The sequence below is a fragment of the Trachinotus anak genome, unplaced genomic scaffold (genome assembly GCF_046630095.1).
Source record: "Trachinotus anak isolate AG129_WGS33_773 ecotype Australia unplaced genomic scaffold, CSIRO_AGI_Tana_v1 ptg000031l, whole genome shotgun sequence".
NCBI classification, from domain to species: domain Eukaryota; kingdom Metazoa; phylum Chordata; class Actinopteri; order Carangiformes; family Carangidae; genus Trachinotus; species Trachinotus anak.
In genome coordinates, this window is record NW_027273882.1 from 1,702,625 (window position 1) to 1,723,667 (window position 21,043).

The 21,043-nt window shown below is 39.9% G+C and overlaps 1 protein-coding gene across 1 annotated transcript in view; it reads left to right on the forward strand.

Moving 5' to 3' along the window:
- LOC139612409 (brain-enriched guanylate kinase-associated protein) overlaps positions 1 to 21,043 on the forward strand; it is a 31,384-nt gene that overhangs the window by 6,372 nt on the left and 3,969 nt on the right. The window contains exons 3-6 of the mRNA XM_071467964.1: positions 13,885 to 14,046; positions 16,207 to 16,273; positions 18,683 to 18,790; positions 19,801 to 19,881. Of these exons, the coding sequence (XP_071324065.1) occupies positions 13,885 to 14,046; positions 16,207 to 16,273; positions 18,683 to 18,790; positions 19,801 to 19,881 (418 nt within the window). The remainder of the gene's footprint in view (positions 1 to 13,884; positions 14,047 to 16,206; positions 16,274 to 18,682; positions 18,791 to 19,800; positions 19,882 to 21,043) is intronic.

The window sequence follows — 21,043 nt, forward strand, 5'->3', positions numbered from 1 at the left end:
ATTGACAGCCCAAAGTTGAACTATTATTATGCTGCTCTCTGAAACAGGGATGATGAAATGCTGTCCTTTGGTGACAGATTTAGGTTTTATAATGTTGACTGAAGAGGTTCAGGTGAGGCTGTTTTGTTATTCATCCGAATTGGATTTTGGGAATCGTCAAACATGTTGCCACTGGATGTAACTTCAGAATAAATGATTTGTAAATTATCAGCAATTATACATTTCAGGCCAAACTGTATATTTTTTTCTTTTTCTATTATACAAAATTTTATTAATGAGAAATTTAATGACAGAAAAAACTGTGCTTAAGATGAAGAGTATTAATTTTGAATATCAGGCTATGTTTAATGTGATAGTAGCTTTAGAAGGCAGTAAATATTTTACAAAAGGTGCAATTTACTGAAAGTAATTTTAATCAATAATAAGGAATTTAAAACAAAAATGGTAGAAATTAAATTTAACAACAGTATTGTTGATTTATCTGAGTTTAGACAAATTAACGAGTAGGCCTCAGTCCATCCTCTAAAAGTGATTGGGGTGACAAATTAAAGGAAAATAAATATTATAATAAATAAATGTCTTTGAAAGGTGCTCGGCCACCATGCACAGCTTCAGTGCTCACTGATATAAACTATTGAAACTCTACTGGAGGGATGAACAGCATTTGATGTTTAAATGATAGTGGAGCCTAACACGTAATTTCAAAATCTCCCAGGTGTTCAGTTCGGTTTAGATCTGGTGACTGTGAAGGCGGTAGCATATGATTCACATCATTTTCATTCTCATTAAAGCATTCAGTGACCCTTTCACCCCTTTGCGAAGGCGTCCAAGTTCGTTATGTTTCTCCATTCATTTATTCAGGTTTATGCTTTCTTGCTGTTTCAGTGTAGATGAGATGGTCAGGACTAGTCTCGTGTCTGTTAATTATGAAGCTATAGCCAGGAGTTGGTTAGTTTAGCAATAAAAAGTGCAGACTGGCTGTGTCTGGAGGTTATGTTCACATCATATCTGAGTTACCACACCAACTCTATTTACAAGTTTCCCACTTGTAAATTTAGCCTTCACATCAACATCCAAGCCATAATTACAACCGTGAAAGACAATTTTTAATGAAAGTTCTGCTAACCCTAAATGTACTCAAGTCCATTGTTAGAGGTAATTAAACGCTTATTTTATAGATACAGTGCTACATTGAAAAAGTACAGTATTTTTACCACACATGTCCAACTCTGCAGTAAAACAACAGTCACACAGTGTTATTACATGTTGTCCAATTTACTCTAGCTATTGACAGTGTTTTTAGTAAACAGTTTTCCAGTTATCATGACATTGGTGTTGTTCCATTTAGTTTTGTTAGTGTTACTGATGAAGAGAGCCAGAACCTCTAGAAATGAGTGAGAAGCAACAGCACAGGAAGACTGACGGCAGCCATCTTAAGTTGTCAGATCACGTAAACGGCTAAAAGTCAATAATATGGGAATCTTTGCCGTCTCTTTGACCCGTTACATATGATGTGAACGCAGCATTAGATCCTGTGAAACAGCAACTTTTATACTACAGTTTTATGTACAGATCAAACAAACAAGTCTTTTCTTTACCCGTCTGTGGCCCCTGCTCTTGCAAACTAAACCCACTGCTATTTTGCTTGTTGATATGAATCTGAAATATTAAACACTTCAGCCATTGTGTCGTCCCTGATGATTTAGGTGTCCACTGAATTGCTTTTATTTTAGCTGAAGTGGTGATAGAGAAGAGCAATAGCAGACATATTTGAGTGAAAGTGGTGTGGGAGAGAGGCTGGTCTGAAGAGGCTAGAGGTTAGTTTTGATCTGCCTAAGTGGACAGTGTTGGTCTAACAGACTAATGCTCTCCTCTATCCTCTGTGGTTTTGAACAGTCAGCCTCTCTCTCTGTCTGTAGGTCTCCTGAAGCACTGACAGCTCCTCTGGGGGTCATTAACTGTATTTTATCATCTCAACCCTATTATTCCTCCTCCCCTTTGCCCTCTTCAGCACCAGCGGTCAGATCGTACAGGTCAGCTTTATTCCTCATGATGATGAAGCAGTCGGCCATGTAAATGCCTGAAAGGCTTCATTGCATAACTCATTTTTTTGGCAGTTTGACTCGAATTGAACATTTACATATTAATCTACAGTATGTGTTGAGTCAATTACCTTCCTCTTATAAGGGCACATGACACTGCTTTAATGAAATTTAAAGTGAGACTTAAATTAGCTGAACAGTAGCCACTGTGACTACAAGTGACAGTAATGGGATAATGCTAAATGCTTAACTACTGTTTTTGCACATAGACAAAATGCGAAACATGTTCAACAGTAGCACAACTGGAGAAGTCTTAACGTCAGCAAAGTGACTGTGTAATGCTATATAACTATAACTTCAGCTTTGTTGACATTAATAAACATTGACCACCAAATGCTAATGGTCATTCCAGACCTAATAAGGTTGTATCAGCAAAATTGAATTGGATAATGGTGTGTTTTATTGTTTTTGAATTCAACTTTTCAAAAGTCTTTCAAAAGTTACATAGTCTTGCTTTAAAGTGTAAAGCAGAATATAAGGACCCTACACATTATAGTTTGTATCAAACAACAGCAGGGATTACCTATCTTTTTTGGGTTTGCTTCAAAGACTTGTTCGACATTCTAGCATATAAGCTTCTTACACTACAGCTGTTCTGTCCAAACATAAAAACCTACCTACCAAACCTACCTGCACCTCTAAAGCTCAATATGTTATGTCTGGTTTGTTAAATTGGTACAAAACAGTTTTCAAAAGGTTGCAGTTTTACATGGGTTATGTGTTTTAAAACTGCAACTTCACACTTCACAACTTTTGATGCATCATAAAACAATAAAATATAACATGAAAGTAGTAAAACAACCATTGCTATATGCTTTCTTGTTAAGAGTTAAATTAAAAGATAAATACCACTCTCATTTCTGTGTGCATGAGTATGCATACACATAGCATAGCAGCTTGTCATTTTCTCAAACAAATAAGATTTAATGTTTTCATTGGTGAGCTTTAGAGGTGCTGGTAGGTGGATTTTGTTACCTGCGGTCAGACAGGCTAGCAGCTTGAGAGTGTTAACGATTCCATGGTCTAGCTCTTTGCAGGAAGGTGAACAGTTTAAATGAATTTCCCAAAATGTTGAACTATTGCTTTAAACCTCGATTTAAACCAAACATAAACCTTTTAAATGTTATCACAGTGACCTTCCTAATGAGCAGCATCAAACTGACAGAGTTTTAGCGGAAATCAAACATGTAAATTAATGCTTTCTAACAGATTTCTGTGGCATGTTTGCCTTGGATGATCCCAAGCTGGAGGTCACAGATTACATTACTCTTTTTTTTATATGCCACTACATTAATGGTAGTATGCTGGAAAGCTGTTAGCACTATATTGCTCTCTATATTCTCTCAGTGTATTCTCTTTATTTGTAAGAGCCCCATTCATGCATCCCAGAGTTGAGGCTTTTTAGGTTGCCTCTTGAGAGTCATGGATGAACCAGTAAGTACATCTGAGCCGCCTGCTATATGTGTATAAGAGCATAAGGGAAATGCTTATGGAGTACACACACACACACACACACACACACACACACACACACACTCTCCTACCTTGCCAACAGGGGACTGTCGGACTATGCCAACCAAGTGTGGACCATAACTTCTAGTCATTTTGAAAAAGAAAAAAGAAATACAATTTTTTTTTTTTTTTTTTTTTTTTAATCTAAGGTTGACTTTAAAAATAAAGCTGCAAAACTGCTTTTGTAATTTTCTTTTGAAACCCTGGCCATTTAGTCAGAGATTTCTTAGCTGTATTTCTTAGATCATTTGAGTCTTTAGGTGTTTAAAATTCCTTTAAAATTCAGTGAACCTAGCTTCCAAGCATTCCTCTAACACCCTGAGCTAGTTATAAAAAAACACTTGACCAACATTTGTAAGAGCATTTGGCAGATATCTTTAAGAGTTAGACTTCAAAATTCAGTTCAGTGCCTGGAGATTGAACCCAAGACATCAAAACCTGGTGGTCCTTTAACACCCTGAACTATTTGACTAGACACGCTTGAGCTTATTTCTTGAAGAATTTGTCTTAAGATACTGGAGAATTTAGGGAGCATCATAACATTCGAACCCCTGACCTTAAACCGTCTCAGCAGTGTTTCTTAAAAGGAACCCCGGCTATGAAGACTTGTAGTTCTTAAAAGATAAATGTTAGTATCAGTTATTAAAGTGATATAAAAAAACCATCTTGGTGTCTTCGTTTTTATAAAATTTGTAAAAATAGTTTAACTTGTAGGTCGCCATTGTTGTTAATGTCGCAATGCACTCTGGGTAGTGATGTCATATGGTTGCACTGGCCGGCTTCGGGACCCTGTTGTGACTGTTCAGCGACATAAACATGGCATCTGTTCACCCTTTCCAATTTGAACCTGAGCGAAACATTAATGAGGAGGACAACACTGACAATGTTTCACAAAATGAAGAGCAAGAAAGGTGGGATGAGGCTGATCAAACTTATTCCAATATCAATAATTTTGGAGATTATTAGCATCCAGAGCTGTCGTGTGCTTTATAGATAATTAGGATATACAGTGAAACGCAAGACTTTGATCATTTTTGCAGATATCCCATGCATCACAGCACACAAAAACTTTGAGGCAGTTTGCAGCTACGGAGCTGTCGCACATCTTGCACAACTTGTTGCACATCGGCTGTCCACTGTACCGCTGCATCTGATGTATGTGAATCTGTCTGAGTGGCCACATCGGTCATATTTGGAGAACACATTACACTTACTGAAGACTGAAGAGGTGAGGTGAGGTCAGCTTCCTCTGTGACCAGTGGCGTGTCCGATGACCTTACAGGAGCAGGTTGTCTGCTCAGGAGAGCATCCAGTGTCTCTTGTCTATGGCGCTTTTTAACGCGCATTTCACTCGCTTCCCGAGAGCATTTAGACTCCTTATGTGGGAAAATTGTCGGAAAAGCATTTGGTTTTAGTCTTCGTTTATACCCAGCCGCTCCGGTGAGCTCTTTCAGCAGTCGCGGTCGACTAAAAGCCTCAAATGCATCAGGAGAAAAATGTCGGGAACACAGCCGCGGATCTTTGGGAAGTTGTGTCCGTCCACAGGCATATTCCCACTCCTTTCTCCTCTTCTTGTCAGTAGGAAAGCAGTGTAAACTCACATCACTCCCCTTGTTGCGTTTTGACTGGAAGTTGCATCCAAAAGCAGCACAATGTGGCATTTTACTTCACAATTACTTTGACTGTGCGCACGTAAACAAACACAGGCGTCAATAGCTATTCTACCAAGTGCAACCACTATACGTCATTGCCCCCAGAGTGCATTGCGCGCGGAAAAAAACATGTTTTAGTACAAGAGAACAATTGTGGCTTATCAGGGCCTACAAGTCTTCATAGCCGGGGTTCCTTTTAAAACCTTTGTGTCCTTCTTTTTTAAATCAAACATCAGTCTTTGCATCTCCACCTTGACTGTTGGACTTCAAAATTAATTGAATGGAAAAGCATTAGAGTAACGGGACCATTCAGAAGTTTTGAGGTTGTGGATTTAATCATCAGGCAACTTGTATTTTAAAGACCCACATTCAGAAGAAAGACTCAAAGGCTAAAGGAAAGAGGGTCTAACACCCAAAGTGAGAAGTGAAAAGCACATAGAGAGAATCTCCTAGCATGAATGGGATTTTGTGGCGTGGTAGGTTTGTTTGTGACTTTTAGGCGGCAGTTGTGCAATGTCTGGTTTGAATCCCACTCATTGTTGGTATTTGGACCAGCAGAACCAGTCCTGCTGCAGAGGGTGAGGCAGGGGGCTTTGGCCGACTTCCAGAGAGACAGAAACGGGTTATGAGGTGGAAAACCACAACTGGCTATTATTTTGCTGCAACATGGAGGAGAGTTTGGAGGGGAGAGTATACATATACACAAGCATGAAATAACGTGTGAATGAGTGGTTAAAATCCTTGCTGCAGCCTGCAGAGGCAGACACTCGCAGGTCCCCTCTTGGCCAAAATTAAAATACATTCAAAAAAGAGTTTTAGGATTAATTATAGCATGAGTTACAGCATGACCAACACTGGACTTCCAAAATGTCCCCTGTTGGCTCACCCAGTCACTGTCAGTGAGTGTAGACAACTGGGTGGTCCACTGTTGGATAGGTAGACGAGCACACACACGCACACACTCACAAATACATGGAAACACGGAGCAGTACACTGCAGGCTAGCAGATTTGCAGAGGTGGTTCCTTTGTTTTGTCTAATCACTACCTGTCCATTCGAGCTCCACTTGTTGTGATGGTGGAAGATGTGCTGTGAATGTGTGTGTTTGTGTGTGCATGTGTTTATGTGTGTGTGTTTGTGTCTGTTTTATTTTTAATGAACTAAACCTTTTTGAAAGCTGTATGTGCTTCTCTGTCTCATCTCGTTTTGGTCATGGCTGAAAAGGAGCAAAACCCTGGCTTTTGTGTTAAAATCAGCCAAGTGCCGCAACATTTAGCAAACAATTTTATTTTGAAAATAACTGTTCGGCCAACGAGTCGCAAACCAAAAATTAGTCTGAGACTGAACGGACAAGAGTAGACAGATTTGTGATTTTTTTTTTACTCTGAAGTTTATGAAAAAAATGACACGCAAAAGTAATCCAGGACCACTCATTCATAACACACAGTAATTACCAGAAACTTCAAACTTTTGAGTTTCAAACTGAGTGAAAGGTTTCAGCAAAAGTGTTTGGATTCTGGGTCTGAGGTCTCAGTAGCTTTCCTAGGACAGCTCTCAGTAGGATCCACTGGCACCGTAACATGGTTTTCTTGTCTGGAGGGTGATGCTGTTTTTTGTAGAACAGTATGTGATTCGTGTGTCTGTGTGTGTGTGTGTGTGTGTGTGTCAGTGCTCTTATGGCTTAAAGGCTTTTCTTGCCTCTCCCGTACTCCAAACTAGTATTTATTTCAACCTGAATAATTTGTCAGAACACTTGAAGAAAGTTTTAGTGACAATATTTTTAATTATTTTGTGTTTATCTTATTTATGTTGTGAAATGAAATACAAACACAAGGCTTACTGTGTGTAAAAAAAAAAAAAAAAAAAAAAAGTTGTTTTTCTCTGAAAAGCAGCAGACCTCCACAAGCCACTAATAAATGTTGCTCCCTCATTCATTTCAGAGAGGCCACTGTGTTGCCACGGTGAGGTTGCCAAGTGCTGATGCAGAGGGTCCTGGCATAAAAGCTGAAATGTTGTACCAGGCTCTATTTTTTCCTCTACACAATCCAGTGTCATTCGGCAAGGCGCAGCACTGGCCAGTCAAATACATGCAGGCGCAATACACATTCTTGCTAACGTATAACATTAACGTTGTTAAGTCTACTGTTTAGCTTGTGCAGTGAAAGCTTTCTAGAGTTGTAAAATCGTCAAAAAGTACTGAGCAGTGTTTTATCGTCTGATAACCTTAAAGGGAGAGTTTTGAACTGTGGGAAATGTGCATCTGTGCTTTCTTTCCGTGAGATAGGTGAGAAGACTGATACCACTGTCATGTCCGTAAGCTAAATGTAAAGCTACACCCATCAGCTTGTTAGCTTAGTTTTGCATAAAGGCTGGAAATAGCTAGTCTTGTGCTGTCCAAAGGTAAAATGTCTTCAATATTAAGAAGTTAATGTGCCTGGCCAAGAAGTAGTCCATCATATCACCCCTCATAAAATCATAACTTGTTTTATGTACCCTTATTTATATGTTAATGAGCTTTAGAAGCACTGGTAGATGGATTTTGTCACTTGGGCAGAGGCAGGCTACCTACAGCCATCTGTTTCCAGACTTGATGCAAAGATAACCGGCTGCATATGTAGCTTCATTTTAACAGAAAGACATGATATCTTAAGTGTATTTCCCAAAATATTTAACTATTCCAGGTACGAATCCCATGTACATATTTTCAAACTGCCCCTCTGGGATTGCATTTCATCTTCTCACTGGTACCTGTAGCAAAACATGGGGCCATTCCCTATGTCTGAATGTTTGCTAATGACTTAATCTGATGTAAGTGTTGGACTCTTTCTGTTATTTGTGTTTTGTAATTTTTGGTTTTCAGTGGAACAAGATAGAACTGTGTATATTTTTGTGTTTGCAGTTGGAGCTGAGCTAGCCTCCATCACCTTTTCTGCTCATCCTAAAATCCTCTCGGGATGGTTGTCATGATTACACACTCCCCTGTGCAGAGTGCCATCAGCAGCACATGAAATCCGTTCAGCGGGTCATTATCCCCTGCTGCTGCTAATGATGTTGGTAGTTGGTGTGTAACTACTTAGGTGTCTGCTCCTGAGTTAATCAATGCTGGACAGAGAAACAGGCATAAACCCACACACCCTTACAGAATAGTACCCTAATTTGAGAGTTGATTTTTTTTTTTTTCCTCTAGGGGGTGGTTGAGTCATACTATACATGTCATCGGGCTGAGTGACTGCTGCAGGTTAGCTGCCTTGTTAATCTGAAGGCATACGGGGTAGAAAGAGCATCTTCTTGGCTTTCTCTCTCTGCTGCTGCTGGATGAGTCAGCCACTCGGGTTCCCCCGCTCTAACGCGGTCTGGGCCTGTGATAAGGGCTTTTCCTGAGAGCCAATCTATCTGCAAGGTAGATGCGATCAGGGAGGCAGAAAGGGAGAAGCAGGGGAAAGGAGAGGAATGAGATAGAGAAATGACGATTGTCAGTAGAGACTTCACACCCACTCTCTTTGCTTTTCCTCTCTAATTTGGCGATTGGCTTCTCCCTCTTTCCTGTCTTTGGCTAAATTGCAACCACTCTGGCTAGCAATCTCTGCCTTTCCCTCTTCTCCATTTCCCAACTTTAATGTCCTCCTCCTCCTCCTCCTCTACCACCTCCCCTTCCTCTCCTTTTCAATGCTCTGAGTTCCTCTCAAATGTCAGTGTGGCACGAGTGGGTGGCAGGCAGCGCCATCTGAACGAGCCCCGTCTATGGTTTTGCTGCAGTGTGAGGATTGGCTAAAGTAAGATGAAGAAGGAGCGAGTGAATGAGCGAGGGAGTGAGTGTGGTTGGCGATTTGACAGCGGACACCTGATGTGTTCTGAGATGGGTCGCTAACAGCTGTCCTTATTTTGACTTTTATGGTAGATAGTGTTGATTTGTTTCATTCAAGGGAGAAGGGAATTGAATGGGCAGAGCTGATGCTGCAGCAAAAAAACACACACGTGCTGTAAATACAAAAAGAGAAGACGTGCAGGTACGCTTGTGAAAACACATGAACATAAAGACACAGAAGTATGCACCTACATGTGTAAACATCCTTTTTTTTTTTTTTTTTTTTTTTTTTTAAACACATCCACACACCAAAAAGTCACATACATACACAAAACCCATGCTCACACCCATCAAATCTTGCACACACACATACATACACACATATCCAAAGCCGGTGTGCTATGACTCAGAGGGAAGCAGCTGGAGTGAAGGCTCCAGTGGCGGTGGTGAGCTGTCACCATCTGGAGGAGTGCACGTCTCCCTGCCTCCTCAGCCAGCAGAATAAATCACCTCCCAACAACTGGGTGTCAGTGGTTTAACATGTGTCTCTCTGTCATCTGCTCTTTCACTTTTTACACATGTATGTGTTTGTTTATGCACTGTATCTATGCCTGGAACATCCTGAACATGATGCTTTCCTCGGCTGCTGCAGTCACACCCTCAGCCTGTCATTGTTTCCTTTCTGAGTGGACGGTCCAATGCTTGGATCAGAGGAGCTTTGATCAGGCTTTGACGCCCAGTCTCATCTAATAACCTGCACCATTTGTCTGTGGGTTGACGGCTGCATCTGTGCTGCAGATGCCATTGGAGATGCAGGGTACTGGGTAGGGGGGCGTGATGAAGAGGTTTGGACTGCAATAAGGCCTTTTAAAGGCCCTAAAAGCATATATTCCCAAACAGCCTCTTAGATGTACAATTGTACATTAAAGGAAATTCCTCTGCTAAATTTGGAACAGTTTGGGTCATATCTTGTGTTTCTCTGTATTTTTTGTTTTCTCTCACTGGTTTGAAGTGGCACCAGTTAGAAATGCAGCAATATTTAAATCAGTATGCAATGACAGTTGTTGGGTTGTTTGCTGTTGTTGCCAGACTACTGTCAAAATCTGATCGAACCACATCCACATAGTCGCGTAGATTGTTTGATTGTTCCTTATTTAGTCATGAATATTTAATGTTATAGAAAAATACTTCTGATTTTCAGGGGCTTTAATATCTACTAGTTTCCCCAAATGTTGAATACCCGAGGTGCAGAACTGCAATTTAAGAAATAAGTGCAAATAGGTTGAAAGGATGTAAGATATAGAATATATAGTGTCTTTCCCCCAAAGGATTTGTCCTGATATGAGTGTTGAACTTTGCTGCATAACAGATAGAAGCTCTTGCTCTTTAAGTCTGAAGGACTGGGACCAAGGCTTGACATTTACCACTGATGTCTTAGATACTTTGATTTTCACTTCCATTGTATCTTTGCAGGAAATAGTACAGTGTGACACCATAAGGAAGAAAGTGCTTAAAAGAACAGTAGAATTAGCCAAAAAGCTGCATCAGCAACTGTTTTAAATGTTTAATTGTGCATTTTCACCTTGTCAGAGCTGCTAACCTTCAAAATGGAGTGGAGTTTAATGCTGTTTCAGCTTGTCTTTTACTGTCAAGGACAAAACTGTGGGGAATTTCGCCATTAAAAGGACTATCATTGCAAAAATATTGGCAGCATCAATCCAGAATTTTTAATATCGACTTTGTCCTTCCCACAGGATCCCTGGTTGAACCGTAGTTACTAATTGCCAACTTGTCTGTTTGCTTTGTTTGGCAGGGTCAACACAGGTAGAGCACTCAGTAACTCTGCAGGCCAGACTTAGCTGGTCTCCTTTGGGGAACTAACACACATGCCGGCTCCTTGTGGTCAACCCCTATAAACACATGAGAGGGAAGGAACACAGACAAACCATGAAAAAGATATACATTGGCAAAACTGCCTTAAAAGTCCCCCGAAATGGCGGCAAACATCCAAAAAAGAGGTAAGAGTAAATCTCTAAGACGCCATCTTTCCATCCGTCCTCGTTTTTATCTGTTTGTCCGTTCACCCGCCCACGAGGTGTCTCCTCTCGGCGTCCAGTGGTGCTAAAGCAGCCTCATCCCGCCTCTCTCTGAGCCCAGAAGTCATGCTGCCTCGTCATCTCATCTCACCGGAATGAAAGCACTCATTACGTCTGACTCAGCTCCTGCTCACAGAGGAGGTCACTAATGGGGGATTTTTCATCCCTGGAGCTACTTCACGTAAACTCATCCCCTATCAAACAACAAACACCTGTATTCCCCTGCTAATGCCTGCCAATCAAAGAGAAGCAGGAGGTGAGGAGGTGGGGGCTTCTGGGTAATGCAGCACTGAAATGCCATCCAGTTAGTTGAGGCATTCATTGAATCACTCTGTAGGCAGGTATTTTCTTACTCACTGACTTGCTTGCAGATGTTTCAGTTCTCTCTGTAAATGGTGGTAAACAACAGTCCAGGTCCAGTGTGAAATTATAATTTCTGATTTCACTTGTACCAGGAAAAGAGCTTTTCAAACATGTTCAATGTAACTTATAATTACCTCACTTCAGAAATCAACCTCTTGCAGGTGCACAAACGATGACTGTCTTCTCTCATTAGCAAAGGTGGAAGAACCCTACACCTAATCTTCAAACTGAACTGACTACACTGAATAACCATGAAAGTGAAACCTGAAACTCAAGCATCTAAACCAAATCCAGCCTTTGCTCATTTTATCATTTACAAGTGCTTTTCCTACTGAGACGTGTCCGAATGTCTCCTGTGTGAAAGTCCCATCAGTAGCTTTTAGCAGTGAAGCTCTCCATGAGATATTTTTTGGTTAAAGATCGTTAAAAGCTACAGAAACAATCACGACACGATAACTCTGTTGCAGATGGGTGGCTGCTGAGCTCTTAACCGTATAAGCACTCATCCTATTTACCTAATTTAATACTGAACTTATCCAGCTTTAACCCATAACAGTATGAGCTCATTACTGAACTGAATCAGCGCCGAACATCACAGCCATGTGAATGGTGATACTGTCTTACCACACACTGATGTACATATTAAAGTGCATTTGAACATGGATGCAGTGGCTTTGCTTAGGAAGAAAGTGCACTGCCCCACAACCAGAGACTATGAATCTTTGAATTGCCCTGAAAAAAGCTATTTGAATCAGAAAAGTGAGTCTTAATTTCCACCTATAAATGTCATACTGCCACAAGAGAGGGAGGTTGGTACCTGTAAAGCCTCTGACATTGAAGCCAGGTCTTGTCGTTCAGGGCCAGTCCAACCAAGAAAACCAACTTTAGTTTCTGTAAACCATGAAGGCCATCTTGTACAAACTTTAACCAACTAAAATAAGTCGTCCACACTTAATCATACGTTGTGTTCTGAGCCATTTTCAGAAAACAAATCTAATTTCTCTTTTTCCAGAACTGTTGTTTTAGTCTCTGCCCATCAAAATTCAAATCAACCAGTGAGATTTTGTGCCTCTGGAGCAGCGTTGTCTCTCTTTCTGCAGTGCATATTTACTGCCATATAACTCAATTAATATCAATATTTTCTATTCATCATACTGAAAGCATTACCAGACAGTAATTACATTACCTTCAGACGAAGCTGAGGCAAGCCAAAGCATGGTACTGTATATGTGTCAAACCCATTATATACCTTTGGGTATTGTGTGTGTTTGACGTGTGTGAATGACTCCTATCAGTAATACTTTATTTGTATTATTTGTGTCACCGTCTGAAATTAATAACACAGCTTAAGGCAAAAAGTTTGACTAAAATGAGGAGACTCTGGAGAACTGGCTAGACTCATAATATGTGATCCAACCAACCATAGCTCTGTATCGAGTGTGGACTGACCCCATATTAATGAGATGGAAACTGGATGATATCTCCATTTAGTGGCCTGAAATACACACTAAAAACAACCTGCCCCTGATATTTTTTTTCTGTTTTTCTCAGCCCCCACCCTCTGCATCTATTATCATGTTAAAAGAGAGAAAAAGAAACAAAAAGAGGAAGTGGAAAGAGCACAACGTGACCACATCTCCATTCACTCCCTGCTATCTGTTATCTGGCTGCAGATAGAGTCATTACCCTCCTTCCTCCATCTGTCCGTCAATACAGGGTCCATTAAGCCCGGCCGCACACACTCGGATCCATCACGGCAACAGACATTTCCTCTTTTCCCACTCACACTTGCCCTTTTATTAGATTGAAACCCAGGTAATGCACGCACTCTAAAAATAGTCATCATTGTGCTGTCTCACTGAATTACATGTGGGGGGGGGGGGGGTATCGCTGTTCAGTAAATCCGAGCCTTCACAGTCTATTCATATGATGTATTAGAGTTCATTGGCTCATATTTCATCACACATTTCACCATCCATTTCTTTTCTGCGGGTCCAATCTCACTGATGATTGGGTTTCTGTGATGTGTTGCAGAGCTTTAACACTGGAGAAAAAAAAAAAAAAGATCTAATGACTCAAAAAGCTCTGTATCTCTGGATTCTTAATTAGAGATCTGTGTTTTGGGCTCATGTTTTCGACATACAAAGCACTTCTGCACACAGTTCTATCACCCTCTCATGATATTCTCATTACTGCTGCATGGCCATTCAGGGGTGCATTAAAAAGATATGTAGACCCTGATAAGTTCATTTAGATAAGGATATGCCCAGGTTGCAAGATTGTTTCCCCCATCATGTCCTCTGAACAAAATCATGTCCTGTGTGTGTATGTCTGTGTTCGCTTGTGTGTGTGCAGCTCATTGCTGGAGCAGAAGGAGGACTTACGGAAGAGGCTTTCCTACACAACTCACAAGCTGGAGCTGCTGCAGAGCGAGTTCGACTCCACGCGGCAGTACCTGGAGACGGAGCTGCGCCGAGCACAGGAGGAGCTGGACAAGTTCACTGATAAGCTGCGCAGGTTGGTCCACATACTGTACAAGACCGATGATCAGCGGTGGAAGAAGCACTCAGATCCTTCATTTACATAAATGTTCCAAAACCACAAAGTAAAAGCACTCACTCTGTAGAAGACATCATATAACAGTGGCATTATTAGATTGTTAATATTGATACATCAGTTTTAACTACTACATACACTGAACCACTGGTAGTCTAATTCAGCGGTGCCCAACCTCGGGGTCAGGCCCCTTTCAAAGGGTCACAAGATAAATGAGAGGGGTCGTGTAATAATAGAGTATAAAGAAGACAAAACAAGTTTCTGCTACAAAAATCTGTATTCATGTTTTAGACTTTGAGAGAAGCTGCTAACAACCAATAGACAGAAACTGGAATCTGCTTCTTTTTTTTTTTGCAGGGGCCTCAAAGGCAAACAGGTTGAGAACCAGGTTTAATTTTTAACAATACATTGTATTTTAAAAAATGTATCATATCATTTTATGTAAACTCTTAATCTGACATGTAACTGCTAACTCTAGATGACAAATAAATGTAGTGGAGTACAAGTATTTCCACCCCCACTCAGGTTATATACTCAAAGGTGAGAGCTTTAAGGAATTGAGCTTTTTGGAGATTTTTTGGCTACAATTCCTTGCAGATAATTTAGGAAATTGAGACTGACATCCTTATTGTAAGAAAAACCTGATTACAGCAGGCAAACATGGACAGAGAGATGACACACATATGAATACCCTAAACATGGTCTTTTTTCCCTTTTTTAAAGGCACATATGTTTTAATAAAAATTATCCAGTGGGATGAGACATTCAAGTTTTAAACCCTTTGTTTTTCACTCCATTTATATGGCGCAAAGTGCTGCTCTGAACTTTCCAAATTCATTATTTAACTATGGGTATATAGAGTTGGATGTCTTGAGACCTGGACCAATGAACAGCAGCTTTACAACTGAGGAGAGATGAAATATACTGTGGAGATTTAAAGAGGAGACAGTGTGTAATTCAAATCTTTTTACTTATGAGGACCAGCTGACTTTTTTTTACATGGCATGAGATTTATCACCTCTAATAAAGTACAAGGCGTAGTGATAAACTGCATCAAGTAGTTTTAAAGTGTATTGAGTAATGTGTCATTACAGGATATCACGTAGTGGTTTTCCTGCCATTCAAAGAGCAACAGGAAATACAAACAAACCAAGAGACACATTTTGTCTCTGCTTAACTTATAAGTAGAACTAAATTATGAAATTCATTCCAGGACACGTCCTTGTAAATTATAAGAAGATAAAACATAAAACATTATCATTACTGTAAGTGTATGAATGGCAAGTAGAAGATTGGGAATGAAACACATTTTGTCTTGTCAGCATTTGGTATAAGTTTAAGAGATTTCTGAAACAGCAGTTTATAGTCCTATAGTTGGTATAAAGCCAAATACATTTAAGACCAAGTTGTCTGCAAAAAAAATATTGTTGTAAGTCTGTGTTGGCGAAACAAAAATAGATTCTAAATAAGTTTCCAAACTTTCACAATAAAAGACAAGATGCAGAGAAAAATCAGACACAAGACCAAGAGTTCAGGCTCAGCTTGCTAACAAGAAGTACAGCTAAGGCTGATGGGAATGTGATTAGTTTTCCAGGTATTGGACAAATTGACAAAGTTTTGTCCTGATGATGGTGCTAGAGGAAAAATGAAAAAACAGTTCTACAATCCTTTTAATCCATCACAGACAAAGGGTATGTGTACACAGTTCAACAATGAAACAGTTCTTGAGGTGTTTCTCTGAAAACCACAAAGGCAAACCTCATGAAGAAAGGTTAGCAGATCATCAAAGTCGTTAGGACACACCCACTGGGGACCATGGATACCTGTACAAAATTTCATGAAGGTCCATGTCATAGAGAGTGAGTGCTTCACATTATTTTGAGAGTTTGCTGAAAACATTGCTTTGTCTCTGCCTTCTGGATCACAAGTAATAGAATAAAACATTCACGAAATCATCATATCAGTGGAGTGAGGTCAGTGAGGTGTGAAGAACAACTCACAAGTGCTTTAAAGTGCAAACTGAAAATAAATAGTTTGGAGAGGTCTCTGACTGCTACAGTATATGTATAGTATGTGTATTTACAAACTGTTATCCTCAAGTGAGTTTATTGTGTTGTTTAGAATACAAAGCAGCTACTCAGCACTGCAGAGGATCAACCAAGATCTGGAGGAGAAGATCCATAGAAATGTAAGTGTTTAAGCCTGTGTGTGTGTGTGTGTGTGTGTGTGTGTGTGTGTGTGTGTGTGTGTGTGTGTGTGTGTGTGTGTGTGTGTGTGTGTGTGTGTGTGTGTGTGTCCAGTCAGATGAATTCCTATGCTTGCTATTAAGTACCTGAAGACAGAAGAAAGAGAAACATGTAAGCAAGTCATTGGGTTTAGAGATGGTGCAGAACACTTGGAGAGCCAATTTGAATATGAATGCCCTGCTGTTGGTACCACTGACATTAATTATGGCTTATTACAATTGGCTGTCCTCCTTCCAGTGGCAGAGTGATAGCAAACCCATTGTTCCTCAGTGTGCCGCACCTCACTTCATTTGTCAGACATTGCTTTCCCCCGGTGGAAAGATACAATTAACGAGCCTGCCTGAGAACACTGTATGACCATCAGGTGTCTTCGCTGTTGAATACACAGCTGAAAACGCTTGAGCAAAGGGTTTGTTACAGCGCAAGATAATCATCACAATGACTGTCGTCATGATTACAATGTGAGATACCAGGTACGGGTAATAAGGTGCTGAAGGTCACTCGGCTTTTTGCTTGAATAAAAATGGTCATTTTTAAAATAAGCCAACAGCTTTTTAGTTATTTATTTATTTTCCTTTGAAGTGTCCTCATCAGCCGTTATTGATTCATCTCACGTAGTATTCCCTCCTCGAGGGTGAGAGAGGTGCTGACTAAGTCTCTCTGTAATCGTAAAGCTTGTTTACTCCAGAGGTGCCACAAACCCATCTGACCCCTTGGCCCTGCTCAGCTATAGAGAATGTAATTACAAGACAGATAAACAGTGATATACTTTGAGTGCTTCTATTCACACGGCCACAGTTTTCCAAGGAATGAAAGTCTGAAGAGAAAAAACAAAACGTCTGCACACCTAAACCACAAGAATAAAATGTCAGCTGCCAGATACAGTGCAGGCTGTTACACTTTTTTTTTTTCCTTTTTTCTTTTTCTCCAGGCTCCGTGTTTCAGCACATTCAAACAGTTGCGGTCTGGACTGTATTTCCTTAATTGAAGCGTCACACAGAATGCAAAGCTTGCACTCAGTAAATACTCACCAGTCGTTTCTGAGTTCAGCCAACAGGAAAGAGAAAATTTGCTTCTGTGGAGTGCTGAGTTTACTGACGTCATGCTCTCTGTGTTACCCATAGTAACCAAAAAAATCCAGCTACAGCATCTTTTGCCACCACTTAAACACTAACAGTGGGTGAGGTTGTATCGTGTATCTTTAGAGTATTAATGCTGTGTTTATATTTAGAGCCAGGATCTTGTGCACCCGGCCTCAGACACGAGACACAGTTTCATAGTAGAACCTTCAAAATAGTGGATAGCTCTTTCAAGCGCTGATATTGGTGAGGTTTGGACATAAAGAGACCTTTATTTTCTATGATTGAACTTAGTTTTTATTTTTCCAAATAGGTTACAGTGTGATATTCAGGATTCTCAGCACAAATGGTTTCTTGTGTACAGTATAAAGAAAGATGGTCTGCTGATGTTTGGTACAAACCTAAATTACGAACATCTTGTCTGTAGAAAAAAAGAGTCCAGAGTGGAGCCTTGTGTGAAGCAGAATTTAAGGCAGCGATTTGCAAGTTTTGCTCACGCTACATAACCAGCATTAGCATTAAGAGCTGTGTACTCACCAGTCTCACCAAGAGCTTCAGCCATTGTTGCGTTTCAAAGACAAGAAGTTATAATATGCCTTCAGGGCAGCCTGGGAGCTACAGTGGTTTGATACCAGATAGTCCAGCTGGGCTGGGGTTAGCCGGTCAGCATGCTAAATTAAATTCAGTAGTCGAAGTGATAAAAGTTTAATCAAAACAAGTGGGTTGCTTTTTTTGGAGACAGCTCTTGGCAGGTAAAGGATTAGTTTGATCAAGTCAAGTTTCTTCTGGACTGGTGAGTAAACAGCTGTCAATGCTAACACTGGCTAAGTAGCAATAGCAAAACTTACAAATGGAGCCTTTAACTAAAAGTAAAAAAATCAGCGCTTTCACTGTTACATTCAGATGCTTTGTCATTAGCCGGAAAAACAGGCAGCCTTAATGGTCTCTGTGAGACTGAAGATGAAGTCCATTTCATGTTTTACTGTCCATTATAGAAGATTATAGAAGATTTTAGTGGTGTTCTTATCTGACAAATGCCTCATCACTTAAGATATAAGACTTTTTGTCTTATATCTTTTTGTCTGACTTTTTTATGGCATAGCACTGTAGGCCGTGCAAATGTGCTCGGTGTGAGAATTACTGTAAATCTGTGTATTGTATTAAATGTATAAAAACTGTATGCATGTTCTGATGATTAATGTTTGAACTGAAAGCTTTACAAATTATTGTGGAAGTAAATGTTGTCGCCTTTCCATGCATGTTATTCATCAGTCCCAGCACCATGACGACGAGAAGCGGGCTTTGAGCAGAGAGATCATCGTTCTCAACAACCACCTGATGGAGGCCAAGCTCACTATCGAGAAGCTGCGCGAGGACAATGTGAGTAAGAGCCCAGTAAAAATCACACCGCTCACACTGATGCTTCCTCTCAACTTTAACAAACTTTAATGTCTAGGAAACCAAACAATACCTATTAGTTCTGCCTCTGTACTATCCAAGGCACAAATACTGTACAATCTACTGAAATTCTCATTATAATTAGATTTCTTTCTCATTATAACAAGATACTTTCATGGTAGGATATTTTCTCTGTTATAACAAGCCACGTTTGTTAATAATACTATTCTAGTACGAGACAGTAAAGATGTATATTGATTTCACTCTTGGCTGTGGGTAAGAAGCTGGCCATAGTTTGAATACTCAAAATAACAAGACAGTATTCACCCAGCTTCACTTTCTTACAGTTCACAGCAGTGTAGTCTTGAATTTACTGCTGCTCTTTTACTGTCCCACTCAAAACTGTCTCTCGCAAAAAAAAATGGCAGGTCTTAGGCAAGAGGACATAAATAAACAACGCATTTAAATGTACAAATAACAGTGATAGTGTTGTAAACGATAATGAAATAATTATTAGACTAATAATAATACATGTAAATTCAGCAAAAGTCCAAAATAACATGACATTACTCCTACTGAGACATACACACAATAGTAACAATACAACAGTGTATTATACAGCTTGATAAACAGCGTATATGGTAAACTCAAGTAATTAAAATACCCCAAAAATGTAATGAGGACAGTAACTAAGGTTACAGAGAGAAAACTGGATACTATCCTCTTGGCTTAGGATAATTTTTCACTTTTCACACTTTTGCTTTTTGAAATGCTGCATAAAAGCAACAAAAAAGACTTTCACAATAAGCTATGCAGGGTGACGTTTAACAGTCAGATTCAGTTCCACATTTCTGAAGAGGCAAAGTAAGTTTTGGTGCATAGAAGTTAAGTGATATCTACCCAGCAGAGACCAGAGAACTAGTCAGCAACAGCATTTTCCAACATTTATCCCTGTTATCTCTTCTAATTGTGGTCATGCTGTGCCTCCATAGGATCTGTACAGAAAGGACTGTAACCTGGCTGCTCAGCTCCTCCAGTGCAACAAGTCTATTTACAGAGCCCAGCTCTCTGAGGTGAGCTTTAAACTGACTTTTACATGTCATTTAGTCTTGTTTCAGACTCAAATCTTATTTTTTTTGTTGAATCCACTGAATCTCACCTTTTCTAGCTCAAATGTTTTACTAGTTTCTTTCATTCTATACAGGCTTCAGTCCAATCCATAGCAGCTTAAGTAGAATGCATTTCAATTCTTACTTCACAAAGCTCACATTCAACCAAGGCTGCGACCCGTAAGAGCTTCAGGCTTTCTGCACTGACATTTGATGTTAACCCAGACAAAACAATAATTTTTCAATGCACTGGAAGCCAGGTAAGAGGGAAATATTTGGTAAAATAGCTGTGATTTGTGGGGAAGAGGAGATGTGAGTGAGGAGTTTCTTCAGCAGCAGTAAGCTGAATTTTCAACCTGTGACATGAGAAAAAATTTGCCATCTTGACTATAACTGAAGGTCATCTTGCCCTTTGTGAAGCAGAAGAGATAAGAGACGAGACTTGGTGGAGCAATGACTACTGTAGGTCACTGCAGGAAGGGCAGAAACTGAAGAATCAAAGCTGTGTTTTTTTTTTTTCTTTTTTCGGCTTAATAACTCTCACCTGAGAGAAGAGGAAGGCAAGGTTTCAAAAAGTCAAAAAATCTTTAATCTTTAATTTATACTTTGTGATTCTTATCCATGTATAGATACTTTAGTGAAATTGTTTCTGCACAGACTGTTTACCCACAGACTGCATATAGTATTTACCCACTACTGAGGTCATTACTGCCGTTAAATAAAGTTTTTTTTTTTTTTTTTAAATCAACATTTTATTCAACCAAAGTATAAATTATGTTATTGTGTGTCAAACAACAGAAATATTATACTTAAAAAATTAAAAGACATTAAATACTGCCAGAAAAACTGCCTCATGCTTATGGCATTGAACTAGAATCATATTTGAGCTTCGATATGAAAAGTAACAACAGCCCATCTCTTGCGTTTGCACCCATCTACGAGACCGGAGTCTAAAGTAAACCAGGGCTCTTAAGTCTTTCTCCTCCTGTCACTCATTATGCGGCGCATAAGTCAGAGTGTAATTATACTGCATGGAGTTCGGTGATCATGTAACTGTTTGACAATGATTAAGTGCGGAGCAGCACAGAAACCACTTCATGGCAAATTGTGCACAAAAGTGAGAGGC